The following is a 23,724-nucleotide window of genomic DNA, read 5'->3' on the forward strand; positions in this document are numbered from 1 at the left end:
AGAAGCCCCAGGGTTCTGCCTCTCCTTCCCAACTACGTTATCTGTGTGAGCCTGGATTTCCACTAAACTTGACCAAAACAGCATTTTCAACAGACGGAACCCGAGGAGAATCCAGGCGTCTCCTATGAAGCCGGACGTTAACAATGTTTGCAAAAATGTAAAACCTGGTCACTCTTCTCGCTAAATATTTTGCAAAACAACTATTTTTCATAATAAGTGCTATCTATGTTAACATATAATGGTCTATTGTTATTTTTAAATGAATTAAAAGACAGATGTTTTAAGTTTTTCTCAGCGTTACTTTCTCATGTGGTAACTATGGATAGATATAACTTATAGAAATAAAAACTCTTAGGGGTCTTCAACCATTTTTATGAGGACAGAGGGGTCTCAGACCAAAAGGTTTTGAGAACCACTGTTTTAGAGGCTGTCACACTGATCGTGTAGGACTGTGGACCGAAAAGCTCTTCATTCTCAGTGAAGATCTAAAGAGGAGGCATCACTGCCACTGTATTATAACAACAATCACCGTTACTGTTATTGTGAAAGGAGGGTAATGAGCCCCAGGCTGTATGGCCTGGCCCTCAGCATGGCCCTACGTATTCCCCGGGGGCCACACCATCTCTCCACAGCGTCCTGTCCTGCAGAAGAGGAAGAAACCACCTCCAAAGCTCCTGTTTTGTCACCTCTCTCCCTGCTTGCAGGCCCCCTGGGTTGATACCTGCTCTGCCTTTCAACAGCTGCCTCTTTCCTTTTACCCTCGTCTCTGCCAGCTCCGGGCCAAGCCCCATGTCCTGACGTCTTGGTGCCTGGCTCAGTGTCCCCTCCCTAGTTCACACCTGTACCCCGGCCTGTGGTCACCTGGGAACTCCACCCTCCACGCCGTAACCCTCAGCCTCTCACCTCCTGGAGACTCCCTTCCTTCTCAGACGACTTTCACCTACTTCTATGTCTGTTCCACCCACCTGGGCCTTGTCCCCACTCAGAACTGCCCTGCTCTGAGGTGGTGGGGACCTAAGCTCCCGAGCGCCCCTCCACCCTCAGCTGAACTCCCCTCTTAGCTCACAAGAGCTGCAGCCTTGGACCCACTCCAATCCACACAAGGTTGTGGGGACTGCCTTCTGCTGTCACTTGCACTCCCAAGTGGCTCCCCAGGACTTACAGAAAGAACTTGTCGTCCAGCTTGATGCTGAGACCTGCGCTCTGGGGTCAGAAGACCTGGGTTCAAGTCCTGGGCTCCAGCCCTTCCTAAACCTATGGTCTTGGACAATTTATTTCTCTTCTCTGAGCCCCATCGGTAAAAGAGGGATAATAACAATACCTACTTAATAATATAACAGCTAGAGTTTCTTGACCACTTAGTATGTGCTAAATATGGCTCTGAGCTTTTTACACGAATTACCTCACTGAATCTTCCCAAGAAAACTATGAGGAACTATTATTATTACCTCCATTTCACAGATGGGGAAACTGAGGCACAAGTAAGTCCTACCCTGCACCTGTGACTCTGCCTAAAGACCTTTTCCAGGCACCGTACCTTCATTCCTTGGGGCTTTTTGGCTCACACAGGTGCCTGTGTCCAGAACTTCCCTGTGATCGAATAAGTGTCTCTAGGTCACACACTTAACCCCAGTGAGGCAGAGCGCCAAGGCAGGCCCCCCCGATGCTCCACGTCTGCCAGCCGCACATCCCGTGGGCGGGGCAGGGGGGCACATCCGCAAAGAGGGAAGGGGCTGCCGTCCAGGGCTGTTTCAAGCCCTGGGGAAATATTCCTAATGAGTCCTCGCTACTTTGAGGGTCCCAGCGAGGGGCCTTGCTGGGGTCTCCCGAGGCCACAGCTGGAGCAGGGAATGTGCTCAGGGAGCCAGACTCACGGGGCGGCAGGGACCCCAGGAGAAGGCTTGTCTCCGAGGCCCCTCGGGGCACCACCCGCACGGACAGCGGCCACCTCCCCCTTGGAATGCAGACCGGGGCTCCCAGCACGGCCTTCAGCGGCCGCTGGAAAATTCAGACAGGTGCTCAGGGAGAGACGGCTCATCTTTCATCCCAGCTGTCGCCTGTGTTCCCACAGGTGGCAGAGGAGGGATGAGGAGGGCAAAGGAGAGGCAACACCTGCAAGACAAGGGGGGAAGAAGGAGGGACCAAACACAGCCCCTCCCCCCCCCTCCCCCAGGACCAAGTGGTAGGCTTCGCTTCCTGCTGACACCCAGCCTTATTCTAGTTCCTGAGCACAGGCTGGTGTGAGTCTGGGTTTGGCCCAGATACTCTAGAAAACTTTCAGTTGCAAAGAATCTTTGGTTCCGGATGCAGTTTGTAATAGAGGACAGCACGCTATCTTGGAACACCCCGAATGAGGCATCAGGAGACCTGGCGCCTACTCCTGACTCTGCCGCCAACGTGCCAAACAGCCACGAGCGAGCAGTGGCCTCTCCAGGAGCTGCAGTCTTCCCTCCCGTGAGATGAAGGGATCTCGTGCATCACAGACTCCACACCCAATTCCCTCTGCCCCCGGCCCCTGGCAACCACCATGCTACTCCCTGCTCCTATGACTCTGTCTTAGATCTCTCCTGTAAGCGGCATCACGCAGTATTTGTCCTTCTGTGACTCCCTTGCTTCACTGAGCACCATGTCCTCCAGGTTTGTCCATGTTGTACCACGTGACAGGATTTCCTTCCTTTTAAAGGCTGAATAACATTCCATTGTATGTGGAAACCACACTTTGTTTATCCATCCATCCCTCGATGGACACTGAGAGGCTAGATTTCATGTTAAGTGTTCTTACCACAATAAAAAAAATAAAACGAAGTGACCTCTAAATGCCTCTGTCAGCTCTCTCACCTTCTGGGAGCCTAAGAGTGTGGTGGTAACTGTGGCCGGGCCAGCTCTCACTGGAAAGGCCGGCACACGGCTCGTAGGAGACACAGCCTTCCTGCCCTCAGCATCTCACTCCGGTTCGGGGAAGGACCAGCCACAAGTCAAGAAGCCACTCAGTGACTGGCCTCCATGCCTTCGTGCTGTCTGCCTTGGCCTCCTATGTACCCTCTCTCTCCTTTCTACTTAGCCACGTCCCACTCTCCTTCACAGAGCACTTATGCCTCACCTCCTCCTGGAAACCTCCCTGATTGTCCTGACTTTTAAGACTTGGGATAGTCACACTGCTCAGGGTTTAGCTCACAAAGCTGAGGCCGCCATGGCTGCCCCATAATCGATCCATCTCACGAGCAGCCTTTGTCTTGTAAAAAACTGTGAGACGTAACCCTCATTAAAGTGTATGAAATGTAAAGTTTACAGATTATCACATAAGGAGCTTTCTCATTCTCCAGCCTGACTGTAAGTCCCCATGGTCAGGCACCCCACCAGCTTCTCTTCCCGCACCTCGGAGAGCTGGGGGCACTGTGGGCGCTCCATACAGACTGGACGGCTGACATACAGACCAGAGTTCAAATCTGAGTGAGCATACGAGCCACCGGGGGGGAGATCCTGTAAACATGCAGATCCCGATTGGACAAATGTAGGGGGGCCTGGGGCGCTGCTGGTCCACATGTCCAACTCTGAGCAGCAAGGCCGTAGACCAGGCACAGGGAGCGACTGTCACGAAGCTGGGAAGGAGAAAGTGAGGGCGAGTGTGACCCTGTGGCCCGAATTCTAAACTGGTCAAAGGGGCACGTCTGAGACTTGGCAGAGAGGAAAAGCAGCCACAGAATAAGCTCTCACGGGACCAGGGGATCCCAACGGCCCCCCCATCCCCAGCTTCTTGGCTCCTGACAGCCTGCAAGCCCTCCAGGGCCCTGAACAAGGGGTGTGAGACAGGCGGGTACCCAGGATGCCTCCCGGACCTCTGAGCTCCTGTTCTCTCCCTTCCGCTTCGGGTTCTGAGAGTCTGCACCCTCCTCCTCCTCCGCTCAGCACTGCCTGAAAATGTCTCTGCGTTACTCTGCTGAATTGCTGTGCCCTCTGCACGGTTGCTGTGGGGCCGGTGAGAGGCAGGCTTGGCTCCCGACTCCGTCCCTCGCTGTGCACTGTAAATTGTACAGGACCAAACCAGTGTTTTTGTTTATTAAACTGTCGTTCATCGAAGTTTGTTTTCCTCACTTAAACGCAGGAACTGAGTCTAATGCATTCACTTACTTATTCAGTTTTTGGAGGATATTTACTCAATACTATTTTATGTGCCAGGCAGCAGGGACGTAACTGTGAATAGGACAGTCATGGTCTCTGCCTTCCTGGAGCTACTCTGAGAGGGGAAGGCAAACAATATGCAAGTAAGCAGAAAAATAAAGAACATAATCACAGCTTGAGATAAGCATGAGGAAGGAAATGACAGGAATGAGCAGGGTGAGCAGGGGAGGCCTCTCTGAGGAGGTGACATCTCATCTGAGACCTGCAGCCAGCAGTGCAAAGGGCAGGAAGAGTATCTAGACTGGAAGCAAGTGCAAGTGCAAAGGCCCCGGGGTGGGTTTACAGAACAGACTGACTCGTTCTGTAGCCTTCGAGGCTGAATTTCATTTGATCCATAATTAAGACATGGCAACAGAAGATGAAATGCCAGGGATTTAAAATCTTTCAAATCTGGCGCCAACCGCCAGAATAGCAAACTCAAGTGGAGAAGCAGGTGGGTGGCGGGCGGGCGGGTGGTGGGGGGCATGGGAGAATGGCGAGTTCAGCTTGGGATGTGTCCAGTTTGAGGTGTCTGCAGGGCTTCCAAGAAGGGCCCCAAAAAGCAGCTGGCAGATGGAGTGTGGGGTCGCAGGGAGGGGTGGGGCAGAAGGTCGGCTCCGGGAACACACCTGAGGAGGGCTGGCCGCTGGCCCGGAAGGGGCTGCCTGAGCAGAGGACACAGGAGGACAGCGGGGCTGGAGGAACCCAGGCCCCGGGACGTCAACGCCTCACGTGGAGGCGTGGGCAGAGAGGATGGTCAGGGGAGTAGGGAGAGGACAAGGAGAGAACGGAGCCAGAGAAGCCGAGGCAGCTCCCAGGGCGGGGAGACCACCAGAGCGGAGGCTTGGGATCTGAGGTGGACAGTGTGCAGGGCGAATGACTGCAGCAAGGGGGGCAGGAGAGCAGGGAGGAGCATGCCTGTGGGCGGAGCCAAGTCCTGCAGAACCCGTCCAGCCCACCCCCTTCTCCTCTGCTCCCCCCACGCTGACCTCGGCTGTATAGGCTCATTCCCACCTCCCGCCCCGCCTTTGCGCTGTTGCCCCCGGCCCGGAATGCTCTGTCCCTAGACCTTCCCGTTTCCTCCTCCCTCACAACGTTCAGGTCCCTGCTCGAAGGGTGCCTCCTCATCACAAAGGCCTTCTCTGGGAAACTGGAACCCGCCTGCATCTCTGGAGGGAAAGTCAAATGGGGTAGCTGTAAAATGGTATGGCAGTTCCCCCCCAAATTAAAAATAGAATGACTATGTGATCTAGCAATTCTACTACTGGGTACATATACAAAAGAATTGAAAGCAATGTCTTAAAGAGATATCTGTACACGCATGTTCACAGCAGCCTGATTCATAATAGTGGAAAAGTGGAGGCAACCCAAGCATCCATCGATGGATGAACTGAAAAACAACATGTGATACGGGGCTTCCCTGGTGGCACAGTGGTTGAGAATCTGCCTGCCGATGCGGGGGACACGGGTTCGAGCCCTGGTCTGGGAAGATCCCACATGCCGCGGAGCAACTGGGCCCGTGAGCCACAATTACTGAGCCTGCGCGTCTGGAGCCTGTGCTCCTCAACAAGAGAGGCCACGATGGTGAGTGGCCCACGCACCGCGATGAAGAGTGGCCCCCGCTTGCCACAACTGGAGAGAGCCCTCGCACAGAAACGAAGACCCAACACAGCCAAAAATAAATAAATAAATAAATGATAACTAAAAAAAAAAAAAAAGAATCCTGGTGGATACAGAACTAACATCATTTGGGAAAGGGTAGAGACTGGGAAGAAAACTGTATATTTAAAAAAAAAATGTGATACGCACACATAATGGAATATTATTCAGCTTTAAAAAGGAAGGAAATCCTGACACCTGGGACAACATGGATGAACCTTGAGGACGTTCTGCTAAGTGAAATAAGCCAGACACAAAAAGACAAATACTGTATGATTCCACGCATGTGAGAGTAGTCAAAATCACAGAAGCAGAGAGCAGAACGGTGGGCGCCGGGAGGACTGTAGTGGGGAGCTGCTGTCTAAGGGATACTGAGCTTCAGTTTGGGAAGATGAAAAGGTTCTGGAGATGGGTGGTGAGGATGGTTGCACAATAAGGTGAATGTTTTGGTTTTCTTTTTTTTAATGTAAGTTTACTGTTCTCTCTTTTTTTTTCCAATTTATTTATTTATTTATTTGGATCTGTTGGGTCTTCGTTGCTGCGCACGGGCTTTCTCTAATTGCGGCAAGCGGGGGCTACTCTTCTTTGTGGTGCGCGGGTTCCTCATTGCAGTGGCTTCTCTTGTTGTGGAGCAGGGGCTCTAGGCGGAAGGGCTTCAGCAGTTGCGGCACGCGGGCTCAGTAGTTGTGGGACATGGGCTTAGTTGCTCCATGGCATGTGAGATTTTCCTGGACCGGGGATCGAACCCACGTCCCCTGCATTGGCAGGCAGATTCTTAACCATTGCGCTACCAGGGAAGTCCCAACGTGAATGTTCTTAAGGCCACTGACCTGTATACTTAAAAATGGTCAAGATGGAAGATTTTATGTTGCGTGTATATTCACGAAATTTTTAAAAATGGAAAAAAAAGGGCTTCCCTGGTGGCGCAGTGGTTGAGAGTCTGCCTGCTGATGAGGGGGACGTGGGTTCGAGCCCTGGTCTGGGAAGATCCCACATGCTGCGGAGCAACTAGGCCCGTGAGCCACAACTACTGAGCCTGTGCGTCTGGAGCCTGTGCTCTGCAACAAGAGAGGCCGCGACAGTGAGAGGCCCGCGCACTGTGATGAAGAGTGGCCCCCGCTTGCCGCAACTAGAGAAAGCCCTCACACAGAAACGAAGACCCAACACAGCCAAAAATAAATAAATAAATAAATAAAATTAATAAAAAAAAAAAACCCAACAGCCTTCTCCAGCCTCCCTGTCTAAGTTTCCTCCCTCTCCTCACCCCCAGTGCTCTGTCCTCCGCCACAGTGGTTTGTTTTGTTTTTTCGTTGTTTATAACACTTTCACCACCTAAACCCACCTTGGGAGTTTTCTGGATGATTGTTCATCCCCTTCTAGAATGTAGACTCTAGCAGAGCCAGCAGACACCTGGTCTGACTTGTGGCTGCTGTATCTTCAGCCCTTAGAAGGGTGCCTGGCACATAGTAGGTGCTCAGTAAGTACTCAGTAAATAAATAAAATTCTGTTGAAGAAGAGGAGGAACAGGTGAAACTGGGTGAGGACACAGAGAGAAGAGGTGCAGATGGGAGGGAGTTCACATCGACAGGAGAGTGTTTTCTGGGAAGGAGAACAGGCTGCAGGAGAGGAAGCTGCAGCAGGTTTGGAATGGGCTCCCCGAGGCCCGGAGGAGTGCGTGTCTGCAGTGGAGCCAACGCGCAGCCGGAACGGGGGTCCAGGGTCTCCAGCATGGAGAAGGCGAAGTGTGACATTTAACACAGGCTGGGGACTCGCCCAGTGGAAATGACCAGGGTTCAAGTCGATCCTTTTTTTTGGTTTGCTTTGGTTTTTGGCTGCGCCACGCAGCTTGTGGAATCTTAGTTCCCTGACCAGGGACCGAACCTTCACCCTTGGCAGTGAAAGCACAGAGTCCTAACCAGTGGACCGCCAGGGAATTCCCCACGCAGATCCTTTAACCCCGGAGATGGTCAGGCAAGGCCACAGGTGCAAGGCTAGGGGCACGAGGTCAGCAAGGAGGCCCGGGCCAGGCCGCTGGGACCGTGGGTGCAGCCAGGGAGGGGACGTCCTGAGTGGGCGGGGACCAGGGAGGGCGTGAAGGCAGGATGGGTCTGCTCCAGGGGACAGGGCTGGGCTCAGGGGTGGACCCGGCCAGGAAACAACGTCCATGGTGACAGCGGGAGCCCGGCCAGGGAGGAGGTAGCCGGGAGGGGCCGCCAACTCCTGGGCTGGTCTCAGGGGAGCTGGTATCTCGCCTGAAAAGTCCCCATTAGCCTGAAAACCAGGCGCATTGTCGGGGAGGGGCAACTCGACAGCCCGCCTTTGAATGTCTCCTTTCATTGCTAGATCTATTTTTAGGTCCCTCTTGATTCTTTTTTGCCCCCTCTTTCCTTCAACCCACACCCTTTGTACATCTGTGAGTGGGAGAGAGAGAGGTCAGACAGGTGGGTGGACCAGCTGGGCTCAGTATCCTGTCCTGCTCCAAAATCCTCTCCCCTCCTGACTCGGTCACCCCAAAACATCTGGGAAGGGTGGGGCTCACCACTTTTTATTTATTGTTACATAAACCATATCACACTGTAAGAAGGGTGGGGCTCACCACCACACCCCCAAACACGCCTCCCAATGCCCCGGGGAGGCAATTCTATGATCACGCACACTTGGTCCAGGTCTGCCCCTTTGAGACGGTTGGAGATGGTAATCTGGGTCCCACTTCCCCCAGGACAAGACGGAGGCGAGGTCTGCCTTTTAGAGAAACAGAATTTTCAGAGAGAATTGAAGACAAAAGAATAAGGAGTAAATGCTCCTCCACCCCACCCCTGCCCCACCAAACCGTCTGCAGCAAAAAGGAGCCAGGAAAGATTGCTCAGTCTGGAAAGCTCCCAGTGATCTGGGAGCCCTTCCACCCTGAGGGCTGCCAGGGAGTGTCTGTAATAGACTGGGGCAGGGGATTTAGCAGCAGGTATGAAGACTGAGTGAAACTGCAAGTGCTCTCGGATCCACCCCCTCCTGGGATCCACCCTCCGCAAAAACGTGTGTGTAAGGAGGGGTATGAACAGGTGCCCTGCAGTGCTGTCCACTGAGCAAAAAAAAAGAGACATTGTAAATGTCCCTCAGCAGGGGGAGGGCAAAATAAATGACAGCACATCCAGACACTGGAATACTATACGGCAGGAAAAATTAAGTTAGAGCTCCCTGTACCAATGTGGGAAGATCTCTAAGGTACTAGTAAATGAACCCAACCAAGTTACCCCTCCACCCCCGTTTCTTATAGTTTGATGTGGTTTACGGAAAAAAAAAAAAATCACAACTCCACAAATAATACCATCCATTTCCCACGCATAATGATGATGTATGTAGGTGAATACAGGGAAAAAGTTCTGGAAGGATACACACCAAACTGCATACCGGTTACCTCCATAAGGGCACAAGGACCAGGAATGAGTGTCCCAGGGCACTTAACCCTCACCCGTGATGATTTCATACGTTACGAGGATCATCTAGCAGAGCACACCTCGGGCAATGAGAACCTGATTTCTAAAGGCCATTTTACCTCTGCTACATCATGAAGGCCTCATAAGGAGGAGGAGAGCATGGCGGGGGGTGGGGGGTGGCAGTCAGTCCGCTCGGCAGCTGAAGAGGCTGGGCTCCCGAGTGGACTGACCTGCCGTGGGGAGTCTGGACCCACACTTCTCCCTCTGTGCTCTCAGGATGACAGGACCGTCCTTCTCAGGATGGGAAGTGACCAGCCAGTGGTAACACAGCTGGAGGGGGAGATGCAGGTGGTCCCAGAGGAAGGTTTAACAGAGAACTCAGTGACTGGTGGGAAATCATCACGAGGTACAGAAAGTTGCACGTGGGCCCCACTGCCCTCTCAGCCCTTCAACTCTTCTGGGCCTGGGATCCAGCCCCAGCTCCCAGCTTCAGAGAAAGGACCAAATCCCTGATGACAGCTATGTCTTTCTGCTCCCAGGCTCCATGACCCCAGGGATGCCCAGAAAAGCCAAAATCATCTCCAAATGGGCACCACTCACTCAAAGTTTGCCTCCCTTGTCACCCTCTCCCCACTCCAGGAGCCAATAGCCTCTTCTTGGGTGAGGGGAAGAAGTGGAGAGATAAGAGGAGGCCACCGGAATTGCAGTGGAAAAACAAACAAACAAGACTGGGTTTGGAGTCAGACCTGTTTTCAAGTCCAACCCCTTCAACCACTAGCAGTGTGGCCTTGGGCAAGTTACTTAACCTCTCTGAACCTCTGTGTCCTCGACTGCAAAACAAGACAACGGTATCGGCTTCAAAGTGGTTGTAAGGAGTGAAAGAGCAGACGAGGAAGCTCGGAGTGCCCAGCAGATAGCTCGCTGTCTAGAGAGGGAAGGGGAAGGGGGTGCGGACGAGCCGGTGGGAAAGCCCCCTTCACCGCTCCCACAGCACTGGGCACATGGGCAGACAGGAGAGTGAATTTTTAAAAGAAATCGAGTGTATGAAACAAAATCAAAGACACGCCCATTTATAAAATGCTTGGTAGGGGCCAGGCACCTGAACCAAGTGCTCCCACAGGAAGAGTCTGTAATCAGAGGGGCCCGCCTCACCTAGGCTGGGAGGGGAAGATGCCCAGAGTGGGAGACAGACAGGAACAGGGGCCCAAGGGCACTTCCTCTGCCGCCCCGGCTCCTCCTTGGCAGATGGCAGACGGGAGCGGGCCCGCGAGATGGGGGAGGGGGAGAACTTCAGGCTGGTCTCAACCTTCCGTGCAGCTGGGGTGTCCCCCTGGTCTAAATTCCTGGCCCCCAGCACCTTGTGATGTCTCCTGGGTGACACTAGTAACAGCCATGTGGCCCTGGGCAAGTTCTTCCGTTCTGACAGTTTCTGCAAACGGGAAACACGGGAGACAGCCCGTGCCTTCTGGAAGGGGCATGGAAGGACGAGATCGGCCGAGCAGAGGTAACCACCCCACACCCTATGCCCGACGCCCAGTGCGAAGGTCTGGGCCTCCGCTGTGACTTGGGCCCCAACTCGCCATCCGCCTCCAGAGAAGTGACAGCCCTTCTCTCAGCCCTGCCCCCCTCAGCAGTACCGCAGGCAACGGGGACACCAGCTCTCATTCTGAAGTTTTCACTTCACGAAACTTGCTCATAACCCTTACCTCATCTTACCCTCATGATTCCCACTTCACAGATGAGGTAAGTGAGGCTGCCCAGGGGACCAAGGTCATTGGTATCCAGCCCTGTCTGGATTCAAATCAGGCGGCTCTATTCCACTTCATCCCCAGGCTTCCTGGGACCCAGGAGGATGTCAGCAGTCACCCCTGCAGCATCAGCGCCCCCGTGTCTGCCATGTGTCTTCAGGCCGCAGGCCCAGCCACCCTGTGACTCAGCCTCTGCATCCAGCTTGGGGTCAGCTGTTTGAAAACAGCTCCCTCCGCACGGAGAAGGGCAGGAGTGGACCCTCTCTCCGCCTTCACACCTCTGACGCCCACATCCCGCCCGCCCCCTGCCTGGGGTGGGGAGCCCTACCTTGTGGGTGAGGCTGGGGTCTCCTGGAGCACTGTCCTCCTCCTCCGAGCTTCCCCGCTCTTCATCCGACGTGAGGTCCTCCTTGGGGGCCACCGCCGAGATGGGACAGACCTTATAGGGCTCTGTGTAGGCGCTGGGGTCAGAGCAGAGGAGAGAGAGGGTTAGAGCTCCCTGTCCAACAAGCGAACAGGCCAGGCGCCCTACTAATGCCATGAGCCGTTAATGAGTGCTCTGTGCTTCCATGAGGACCCAGAAGTGAATAGGACGAGGCACGGACCTCCTTCCTGCCCTCACTCCAGCCAGTCTGTTCTCCTACTAGTTCCCTGAACATTCCAAGCTCTTTGCTGCCTCAGTACCTTTACATGTGCTGTTCAAGACAGACTTGTCTCCCTTAGACACGAAGTAGGCTGGGATGCTGAAGGAAGGCACAAATAATTACTATGAGGGCAAGAGATGTTCATTGTGATCAGTCTGGCAGTCTGGACTGGCCTGGTTGCGCAGCAGGGTCAGTCCTCAAGGTGGTCGTGTCCTCTGGGCCTGAAGAAGGGATGCAATGACGTGGCAGACAGAGTCTGGGATGTGCATTCTAGCCCCTCGCCCGAGCCCTGCCGCCAGCCAGATCATGGACAAGACACAGCTCAGGGTATCAGTTTCCACCTAGGCTACTCTGGAATAATGATTCCTAGTCTCATTTTCTTGGCAGATGCTGTGAGGATCAATATGTAGAAAGCTTATTCAGGTGTGATACTCTCATATCTATATAACTATGACTATTATGTAGGCATTGTCATTAATTGATTAAATAATACATTCATTCAATAAGTATTTATTGATTGCCTGCTTTATGCCTGGCACAGAGCTAGGCAGTGGGTAAAACACCGGTGAATAAAGCAGATATGGTCCCTGTCCTCAAAAAGGGAAAAGCTAATATATGATCATAAATTGTGACACGTGAAGGAAAAGGATGTGCTCTCATAGAGAGTAACAAGGAGGGGGGCTGTTTAGATAGGTCAGGGAAGGCATCTCTGAGGCTGAGACCAGGAGGAGGAGAAGGAGCCTTGTGATAGGAGGGGAAGTGTTCCAGGCAGGAAGCAGCATGTGCAAAGGCACCGAGGCAGCAAAGAGCCTGGCATGTGACATAAGCCGACTTGGAGCAGAAGAACCCTCCTTTCTCTGCCTTCTAAACCTTCCTCACAGAGGATGCTCTGGCCCCATCACAACAGCCTCCTTGCTCTGCTCCCTGCGCCCAGCCTCCCTCTCCACACAGCAGAGTGATTGATCGTTCTACCACAGAAATTGGGCCACGTCCCCCTCCTACTCGAGAACCTTCAATGGCTCCCTCCTGCCTTTGGCAATGTGGTCCCAGACAACTTCTCACAAAACTTCTCTTCATGCTAAAAATTCAGGCATCTTGTCTTATTAAATTCTTATCAAATACTGATTCCTGCCCTCTGGGAATGATGGATGGATGGATGGATGGACAGATGGAGGAGGGGCGGCAAGGAGGGAGCCTCCATCCTCTGGAGTGGTCCTGCCAACTCCAGCCCAGGCCTTCGGTGGGCAGGTGCAGGACCCTTGCCTCAGGTCTGGTTCAGGCAGGGGGAAGCATGGCCAGGGTGGGTACAACAGGAGAGGAGAAACTGAGCCTTAGGTTGCAGTGCAAGTAGAGGCCCTTCTTGGAGCTCCTTCCTGACTATCATAGGAGCCAGACCATGGACACCTCTCTCCAGAACACCTGGAGCCCAGGAAACAAGGGTCTGCCTGGAGCAGGACGGGCGTCCCCTGGTCCACACATTGGCGAAAAGGCTAGAAAGATCAGCAGCCTGTTCTCCTGCCTGGGCTCTTGCTGCGTGTGTGTGTGTGTGAGTGTGTGTGTGTGTGAGTGTGTTAGTGTGTGTGACTGTGAGTGTGTGTGTTAGTGTGAGAGTGTGAGTGTGTGAGTGTGTGTGAGAGTGTGTGTGTGTGTGTGTGAGAGAGTGGTGAGGGCTTGGAGCTGTGCACTTGTCTGCAGAGGCACAGCCCTGATCCAAGCTGAGCCACAACCCGCTCTGCCATCCAACTGCACACCCTTCTGGCCACTCCTCTTTCTTCCTCTTTTTCAAGATTTACTTTGTTCTTTTCTTTCAAACTATGAGAGCAAACAAGTACTTTGCAACAAGCCATATACCACGGAGGTGTACAAAGGCATGCGAGAGCCTCCCCTCCTGCTGGGGCCACCAGTTCCCTCCTCTAAGGAGCTGTCCCCTGGCCCAAAGGTCAGGAACGCCGCACCTGCTGAGGGAGCTCAGAACCATGCTCGAGAAAGTGACGGCGTGGACAGTCTCACTGAGCCCAGCTCCCCTCCCTCCAGAGCTGTGCGTGTCCTCAGACAGGGAGCAGAGCCCTGCTCTCCCTCCATGAGGAATGGCCACATGAGGCCCCAGCAGGAGCCCATTAGGCCCTGTGAAGGATGGCCAGTAATGGTGAGGCAAGGAGCAGTTAACTGTGCCCCGAGACCATTCCTCCTCCTTATCAAGGAAAAGCAGGTATACAGCAGGCCTTTCCTAGAACGTGCTGTGAAGGAGGAAAGGATTCCCAGCCAAGCCTCCCGCCGGGTAAAGGGTGTCTCCATCCTCCCAGGCAGCAAGCTGGAAACCCGAGCATCTTCTGCACAGCCAGCCGCTGCTTGAACATTAAACCTCTCCCAAATTCACCTTCAAATCTTCCCCGACTCCGCTGGCATCTCTATGACAGCCTTGTGGTCCAAGCCATCTCTTGCCTGGACGTCTGTAACACTTGCTTCCTATTGGCTCCCATTCCCCCCGACTGCCCTCCGATCTGTTCACCCAGCGGCCAGAGGGACCCTCTCAAATCCAATCTGATCCTGTCACCCTCTTGCTCAAATTGTTCAGGGATATTCCAGTGCTGTTGGGATTTGGCCCCAACAGCCCAGCCTGCCAGGCAAGGCTCCACTCAACCTGGGGCTGGGGAAGGTGGGCATCCTTGGGCCCTGATGCTGCCATGAAGTCTGCCCAGCATCAGACTCCACCAGGCATCCGGGGGCTCTGCCTCAAACCAGGCAAGGGCTGGACTCCTCGGAGCAGAGCCATGAGTGACACTGGGGAGAGAGCTCATAGACACCAAACCTCCAGAGAGGCAGAGAGGCTGGCTCAAGGTCACGTGGCAAATCTGGACCAACACACATCGCTTCTGAAGATGCCTCTGCCTACACTCGATCCCACTTTAGAGACATGAAAACAGAGGTCCAGTTGGGTTCTCTCGGTGCACTGATGTGTGGGGTTGGGTCTCAGGTTGCAAGGGCAGAAGGAGCTTTGCTTTTGTTGTCTGTGCTCTTATTTTACTTCCTTTCTGAGAGGCAGCAGAGTGCAGCGATTAGAGCTCACTCTTGGGTGGGACCGCCTGGGTTCAAACCCTGGCTCGGCCACTTAATGGCCATGTTTAACCTCCCTAAGCCTCAGCAGTGCCCAATTCCCTGAGCTGCTGGGAGGATTCAATGAATTAAATAACGCAAGACACTAAGAACAGTTCCCAACACTTAATAACTCAATAAATGTGAGCTCTCCTCCCTACCAGCTTGGCCTGGCTGTGCACAGCTGCTCCATTATTGACCGACTGTTGTCTAATGTCAGCTCGTTTTTAACATTTGAACTATTCTGACCTCATCTTGAGTGATAATACCCATGAAGTCACAGTACGTATTCTTCTAACACTTTAAGATAAACCATACAATAATTAACCTATAACACGTTTGACTAAAATGATCTTGCCCTCCATTGAAGACGCTCAGACCTTAGAGACAAACATGGTTACTGCTGACCCACCAACCATCTGTCCTCAATCCAACCTTAGCTTCTGGCTAGAAATGTGGCTCAGGCTCTTTTTATTCTCCTTCTTCCTCTCACTTCTGTTTTCTAGAAAGATCAAAAAGGGAAGTCAGGAGACAAGGGTTTGGGTTCTCTGATGATATTCTGGCTCATTTATTTCACTGTCCTATTGAGGGATTGTGAGCACAGCAGACGGGGACAAACTGCCATTAAAAACATGCTTTCACAACATAAAAGAGCAAGTATAATCCGAGGCCTTAACAGATTCAGTGGAAGCTGTAGTGACAGACCTTATATTGGACCGAAGTCATTTGTTAAATTAGCAAATCAAAACAGAACTGCCTCTATAGACCCGTGATATTTGCTACCAGGCTGATCTTCAAATACAGGGGAAGATAAACACCTCCAAATGTTTTCTTAATAACTTCTGCCCAAATGCTCTGACAGGCCCTGGAGAACTCGTATCCTGGGTGAGTAACCACTTCCTCCCTAGGAGGACAGACTGGGAACCCTCACATAGCCCATCCATCACCCCAGTCCGTCAACATAAACCTCTGAGGTGGGTCCTCTACACAGTATGCCCTAAGGAAGGCTGCAACGTCTGTATTTTCAAGCTATCTGGTTCCTATCTGCTTGCTTTTTGGTCATTCAGACTCTGTACTGTAGGTACTGGTAATACAGTGGTGAACCAACACATATTGTCTGTTCTACGGCCTCTCCAGTCAAAATGCCCATTATAATCATAACTAGGTGAGGTGTTGTCGCTAGACACCTTCTTTTTTTCTTTTTTAACATCTTTATTGGAGTATAATTGCTTTACTATGGTGTGTTAGTGTCTGCTGTACAACAAAGTGAATCAGCTATATGTATACATATATCCCCATATCCCCTCCCTCTTGCGTCTCCCTCCCACCCTCCCACCCTCCCTATGGTCACAAAGCACTGAGCTGATCTCCCTGTGCTATGCGGCTGCTTCCCACTAGCTATCTGTTTTACATTTGGTAGTGTATATATGTCCATGCTACTCTCTCACTTCATCCCAGCTTACCCTTGCCCCTCCCTGTGTCCTCAAGTCCATTCTCTACGTCTGCGTGTCTAGACACCTTCTTTGAACACACCAATAGATTACATATGAGAAAGCCCTCTGACCCAAACACCTACCCATCTACTCACTCACCCATCTATACACTTTTTCATCCACTCGCCCATTTAGCCACTCCTCCCTACCGCCCTCCTCTCCATCCACCCCTCCATCCATCCACTCCTCTACCCATTCATCTATCCAATTACCCATCTACTTAGCCATCCATCACTGCATCCATTTATCCACGTACCTATCTGGCCATCCTTCTATCCATCCACTCAACTATCCAGCTACCCAATCATCCTTCCTTCCACCCATCCACTCCCTCACTCATTCAACAAACACAAATTAGCACCTACTTCAAAGTGCAAACACATGGAGGCCTCAAAGATGACTAAAGCACTCTCCTGGCCTCACAGAAAGCACAGTGCAAAGTATTAGTTAAGAGGATGAGCTCAGAAGTCAGAATACTTGGTTTGAATCCCAGCTCTACCACTTCAAGCAAGTTACTTCAACTTTCCATGGCTCAGTTTTTTTTTTTTTTTAATCTGTAAATCAAGGGTAATGACACATGCTGGGAAAACAGACAAAATGCCACGTGGTCAGCACTGTAGGTTTAGAGACCAAGTGGTATAAAACTTTGTCATCAGATCAAGGAGAGTCACTGGGTGACCTTAGGCAAGTCACCCACCATCTCTGTTTCTTATCTGTCAAGTGGGGATGACTGTATAGGTTCACTGTGGGCTTCAATAAGAACATGATAGTAAAAGCAGCCATTGCCTAGAACATAGTAGGTCCTTTCTGGCCAGCCTGCAGAGGGGCCAAGTTCTAAACCCCCAGACTAGTCTTCACAGAGCTAGTCTCCCTCCCTCTCGGTTGACTTGTGCTTTAAAGGGAACATAAATTACAGCTGCCCAGAGCTCGTGACCTTAAACGACCCTCCAAATGAGCACAGTCCTTTCCAGCAGCCTAGAGTCATAAAAGGACATGTGCATCCACATGGGGGGACGAGGACTTTGTAACCTGGTCCAGGGCTGTCCGGCTCTGCCCATTAAACGCCGTCCCATGTGACACTCACTGGGAGCCATAACCCTGAGCACAGCCAAAATGGCCTCATAACTCATAAATAAAAAGGGAACGCTTTCCTCACTGGGAGCCTTTCAGTGGGTGCTCTGGCCCCTCGCTCCACCCCTGCTGGTGCAGTGACATATGCATGGACGAGGCCAGATTGCAGATGTAATGTCCTCTGGCTCCTCTGAGATAGGCTGGGACCTTCCCGGAGCGCGCCAGCTTGGCGGGAGGGGCAGGGGGGCCTCGGGGCTGTGATCTCTGGGAGCTGGAAAGTTTGAGATGGAAGAGACGGGAGGACGGACTTGGTGAACATGACTATCCTAATCAATTAGCAGGGCGGCTGGAAGAGCTTGGAAGTGGATGGAGGAGAGGGCTGGGTGCAAAATCAGGGATTTCCAAATCCTCAGACATTTGATCTTGTCCTGTGTCTCCTCCCACATCCCTCAGCACCTTCAGAGGTCACTCGAACGTCCCTCCAGACCTTCCCCAGGTGGCATCTTCTGCCCTATTTCCTTGTCACTCAAAACTGACCCTTCACAGGTCCCCCTTCTTCAAAGGCACAAGAGATTTTCTTGGATACCACCCGCCCTGTAACTGGGAACTTTCAATCTCAGACGGTGGAAACTGCCCAAGAAGATGGGGGTCAGAGACGGGGGAGTCCTGCATTCACTGCTAACCCACTGCGTGATCCTCCCGGTGGGCCTCCACACCTGTAAAATGGAGGTGGAGAACAAGACACCCACAGACGTGAGACCGCGTGTTGAGACCGGACCGCATGCCTCCGATGGCCTGGGGGCCAGGCCCTGAGAGCAGCTGCTGCCTGGAGTCTTCTCCTCTCTGCTTCATTCCTTCTTGGAGGGAATGCATCCTACACCCAGGGTCAGCCAAGGGCTAGTGCTTGTAATGCTTCCCAGAAACATGACTGAAGGAGAGGCTTTTAAAAAAATTCAATTTCCATTTTTCACTAAGTAAAAACAGAAGTGCATCCCTGCTCTCTGTCCTGTGACATCCACACCCCTCTTCTTAAAGCACAGCCTCAATGGTCTTTTACAGGGATTTGTTTTCTTGTTATAACAGCTTTACTGATATATAATTCATATACCACAGAACTGACCCTTTCAAAGTGCACAATCCAGAGCTTTTTAGTATAGTCCCAGAGTTGTGCAACCATCAACACTATCTAATTTAGAACATTTTCGTCACCCCAAAATGAAACCATGTACCATTTAGCAATCAATCACATTCCTCCCTCTCCCCAGTCCCTGGCAACCACTAATTTACTTTCTATCTCTATGGATTTGCCTATTCTAGACATTTCATATTAATGGAATCATACACCGTTTGTCCTTTTGTGTCTGGCTTCTTTCGCTCAGTACAGTGTTTTCAAGGTCCATCCGTGTTCTAGCAGGTATCAGTCCTTCGTTCCATTTAATGGCCAAATACCAGTCCACTGCATGGCTGTGCCACATTCTGTTTATCCGTCCATCTCTTGACGGACACTTGGACTGTTTCCACTTTTTGGCTTGTATGAACAGTGCTCCTAGGAGTATTCATGTAGAAGTGTTTGGGGGACATACGTCGTCATTTCTCTTGGTATACCCAGGTGTGGAATGGCTGGGTCATGTGGTAACTCTACGTTTAACATTTCGAAGAACTGCCAGACCATGTTCAGCCGCACCATTACGCATTCCCACTGGCAGTGCTGAGGGTTCTGATTTCTCCATATCCTCAACACTTGCTATTGTCTGTCTTTGTTATTTTAGCCTTCCTAGTGCATTTGAAGTAGTTCAGGGATTATCAAGGAATTTTGTTCTCCTTGATTACAGTTCAGCCTCCTCCCGCCCCAAACAAACACTACCGTGTTTCCTCTTCAGAGAGAAACATAACTGTGACTATGAAGGCTTTCTTTTCAGAAAATCAGTTGAGGTTCAGAGGTCCAGGGAGAAAAAATTAATACTTTTGGGAGATCTGCAGAAGCCTCATGAAATGACAGACTAATATAAAGAGGTAACATACGAGAGAAAAAACATAAGCCACAGTCCCAGACTCCCCAGTGTAATGGTCTCTCTGACCCTGGCTTCAGTAACAGTATCTGCCTCATGCAACTCGGGCCACCAGTGAGGACAGCAGAGCAAGAGTCCTGAGCTTCTGGCCCTTAGCAGCAGCCACACTGTTGGCATATGGGCCTGGCCCTGCTCTGACCACTGCCCCCAGCACTGTGGCCCTCTCTGCAGCCACAGGAGACGATAACGTTAAAGAGCACAGTGTCAGAATTCCACCTCCTGAGGTCAGGACCCAGCTCTTCCACGCATCAGCCCAACGACCCAAGGTCAGCTGCTTAACCTGCCTCAGTTTCCTCATCTGTCAAATGGAGATGATACAGCACTTACCCGCCCAGGGTTTATAAGACGGTGTGTATGAACGAGGCGGGTGGACTGCTCAGCACAGTGCCTGGCAGGTGGATTTACGACAATCAGTGTGAGCTGGAGGCAGGGCCGAACTAATCAGCCAGAGCTCCTCGAGGTCTTACAGAGCTGGGTTCTAACCCACCTCCACCGCCAGCTTGCTGTTGACCCTGTGTGGGCCCTCTCCTCTCTCTGGGCCTCAGTTTCCTCATCTGTAAAATCAGGGAGTTGGAGGACTTCTGAAGGCCCCTTCCACCATGATGTTCTGTGAGTCTGTGTCCAAAGGGGTCCCCTGCAAACCTGAGGAATTCTGTCCCGGTGATTCCCGTCACATATCTGCTGCCGTCAGCCATCACATGCGGCCAAACCGCCACCTGCCTGACCCTCACACACCTTTGTACCTCCCCATCTCTGTGCCTCTTCCAAGGCTCCAGCCGGATGGGGCTCCCGTCACCACTTACATGTTGAGGCTGCAGAAATCTGTGTCCCTGTATCAGCTCCCCTGTCAGCCACCAGTTCTCTGAGGGCAGGAATCATGGGCTCGCTATGCGTTTCCGTGCATTCCATGAATGGCATACAGTAGGGACATGACGAGCACGTGTTGAGTGACCGTCCTATGCAGCTATTCTTCTGACTTCCATCGGCCTGTCAGTGAGGCCCCCTCCACTTCCGCACAGCCGGCAGGAGCCTGGCACACAGCAGGTGCTCACACCTCTGGTGGAAATGGCACTGCCGGGCACTGCCACCACTGAGGATGCCGCGGCGTGGAGTCTTAATGGATAGAGGAGCTTTTTTGCTAGCTAGGCCGTAACTTTATATTGCTTCAAATACGGCGGAAGGAGGGGGTTGGGAGAGGCACCCCCATGAGCTGAATGTGGTTCACCCACAGGTTCAACGGATTCTACGCGTTCAGTTTCCTCATCTGTAAGATGGGCTCCACAGCCCTCACTCCTGAGCAACAGCCCAAAGCAAGAGGAAACTCGGACACATCCTTCTCCTGTCATCTCTGCTCCAGGATTCAGAAGCCAGAGCACAGGGGAGGTGAGACGGGCAGGGGAAGCACGGCTGCACCCCCAGCAGCTGGAGGTTCATGGGGGGCACTATAATTCCATAATGGCACACCGCATCTGAAGCTGCCAGGAGCTATGAGAGAGGGCGTTTGCGGCTTGTGTGCGTGGTGGTCTGAAAAACAAACAAGCCCCTTTTCCCACCCTTCCCTGCCACATGGACGCAGCCAGCCAATAACAACAGCAGCAGCAACAGTAGGAGAGGCAGAAACCAGTGATCTTGAGCGCTGACGACGTGGCAGGCACTTGACAAATTCTTCTCAATCACTGTATCCTGTAGGTATTAAGGTGCCCATTTTGTAGATGAAGAAATAAGCAGGGACACGATATGTGCAGAGCTGGGATCTGATCTGAACACAGGGACCTCGGCTTCAGAGCCTGTCCTTGTAACCACTCACCTACACTGCTTCCACCAGCAGGAGCAGCTAACGTGTGTCAGGCACGGAGCTGCACATGCCTCAGGGATCATCCCTTGTGACCCTCTCAGCCACTTAGTGGGACAAGCCCCACTACCGTCCCCATCCTGCATCTGGGGAAACGGAGGCTCTGCGAGGCTGAAGGACTCGCCCAAGCCCACTCTGCTCTGCCCCTCCCTCAGCTTCTCCCACACAGAACCACAAACAGGTGATCCGCACCTGGGCCCACTCACGAGGCATGTTCACTCATCTGGTTCACTGCTGCCCTCTCTGTGCTGGGGAGACAGATGTGAAAACGTGCGAGACGTGCCCAGACACACTGGGGGTCCGCAGTGCAGTCGGCACAAGGCGGGTAGCAAGTGGGGCCTTCCTGACACGTGAACAAGCGAGTCACGTGGGAACAAAGTGCGACGCCTGGATGGGGGACACGGGGTCCAGACAGAGACGGACACCCCAAGGCTGAGACCCAAAAGGGAAGGTGACACAGGCAAGGGCAACAGGCCTGGACCCAGACATCCAACGTCTCACATACTCTTGTCACGTGGCTCATCTGTGGTAGTGCCCACTCCACCAGCCTCCTTTCCCCCAAACAGGGAAGAAACATTTCCAAAGAAATGCCATCCTTTGCCAAAGGCCTGTAAGAGCCTATGAATCCACCCTGCTTCTCGAGGGCAGGGCTGCCGGCCTAGAACAGATGCCTGGGAGATGCCCAGGGTCTCCAGGCCGATGGATTTGCCCCAGACCCAGCTCCAACCTCACCTCCTATTCCAGGAAGCCTTCCCTGACCACTGAGGCAGGTCTACCATGAACTAGTGAGGCTTAAGCTTCAGGCCCCACACCTGCATGGGTCCCTCTCAAGGCTCTGCAGATAATTTTCTATCCTTCGTTGTACACTCTTCATCTTAAAGAGACTCCCCAGATTACATAAGCTTCAGAATCTGCCCCTGCTTGGCCACACCTCCCTGCAGAGGGCCTGCTCCCCTCTACACGGCCCTGTACCCAGGGGCTCCCCTCACCTGGTTGTGGTCTTAGCTCTGCACAGGTTTCCTCTCCCTCACCAGCCCCCAGGGCTGAACTCTGCACACAGCAGGTGCTCAACTAACCTGCTGGTTTCAACGGACTCCAGGGGAAGCACCTCCAGCCAGATCCGTGCGTGCATCCGTGCGTGCTTCTGTGAGTAGACACGGATGTGGGGCATCCCCCGGTCAGAGCTGCCCCGAAGCACACAGCAATTTCCTGCAAATGGAGCGCCTGCTGCCTGCACTGTCTCGCCTGACACACCTCACACGTGCTGACCGTCCACCTCACGCCAGAGCGGGGGACACAGAGAGGGAGGAGATACCCCTTCTCTGCCCCTGAGGCACCCACAGCCCAGCGGGAACACAGACGGACAAGCGGCGGACAAGAAGGGTGGTGAGGGCTACGAGCACAGGAGAGGGGCCCTAAACTTGTGCGTGTGGGTGTGTGTGTGGGGGTAGGGGGGCGGTTCCAGGCCAGGGGAGACCTGAGACAGTCTGAAGGTTGAACACGAGACAGACAGGAAAAAGAACGTTAGGGGAGAGCTCTCGGGGAAAGTTTGCACAAAGGCACAGAAGGGAGAGACGTTGGGGTCTGCGTGCTGTGGGGTGAGGAGGGCTGGGACAAGGGGCTGGCCAGGCAGCGGGCTCTCAAATGCCCCTGGACTGTGTATCCCGGCCGGGATGGGAGCCAGCGAAGGTTCTAGCCAGGGGAAGGACCCGAGCAGTTGTGCTCCCTGGAGAGTTCACCCTGGCCACCTGGGAAGAGCGGCAGGAGGAGACACGCTGGGGGCAGGGAGACCAGAGAAGGCCGCCCCGGTCCGGGCGGGGGGAGGGCGAGGCGTGGGCTCAGGCAAGTCCGTGGGCCCGAGAGGGAGGTGTGGGAAACAATAAACTATTATCCTCATTTCACAGATGAGAAAACTGAGGCTCTGAGATGCTGGGGGATTTGCTCAGGGTGACGCAGTGAGCAAGAGGCAGTCCCAAGACTTCAATTCAGGTCTTGCTGCCCCAAACACAACCCCTGTCTCTCAAAGGGTGAAATCGGGGATGTAAAAGCAACAAAAACAGTGCCTGAAACCTGCCACGGACTCAGTGAATGCTAGCCTCCTTTCCAATTCTTATTCAGGCTTTTAAAAATAACCCGTGTGTGACTTCCCTGGTGGCACAGTGGTTAAGAATCCGTGTGCCAACGCAGGGGACACAGGGTCATGCCCTGGTCCGGGAAGATCCCACATGCCGCGGAGCAACTAAGCCCGTGCGCCACAACTACTGAGCCTGTGCTCTAGAGCCCGCGAGCCACAACTACTGAGCCCGCGCGCCTAGAGCCCGTGCTCTGCAACAAGAGAAGCCACCGCAATGAGAAGCCAGCGCACCGCAACGAAGAGTAGCCCCCGCTCGCCGCAACCAGAGAAAGCCTGTGCACAGCAACGAAGACCCAACGCAGCCACACACACACACAAAAATAATAATAATAATAATAATAATAATAATCCGTGCTTCCAGTATAATCAACC

The 23,724-nt window shown here is 52.9% G+C and overlaps 1 protein-coding gene across 1 annotated transcript in view; it reads right to left on the reverse strand.

The window, feature by feature from the left end:
* FGD5 (FYVE, RhoGEF and PH domain containing 5) overlaps positions 1–23,724 on the reverse strand; it is a 114,942-nt gene that overhangs the window by 53,959 nt on the left and 37,259 nt on the right. The window contains 1 exon segment of the mRNA XM_036869338.1: positions 11,325–11,457. Coding sequence (XP_036725233.1) covers positions 11,325–11,457 — 133 coding nt within the window.

This window comes from Balaenoptera musculus, chromosome 11 (genome assembly GCF_009873245.2).
Source record: "Balaenoptera musculus isolate JJ_BM4_2016_0621 chromosome 11, mBalMus1.pri.v3, whole genome shotgun sequence".
Taxonomy (NCBI): domain Eukaryota; kingdom Metazoa; phylum Chordata; class Mammalia; order Artiodactyla; family Balaenopteridae; genus Balaenoptera; species Balaenoptera musculus.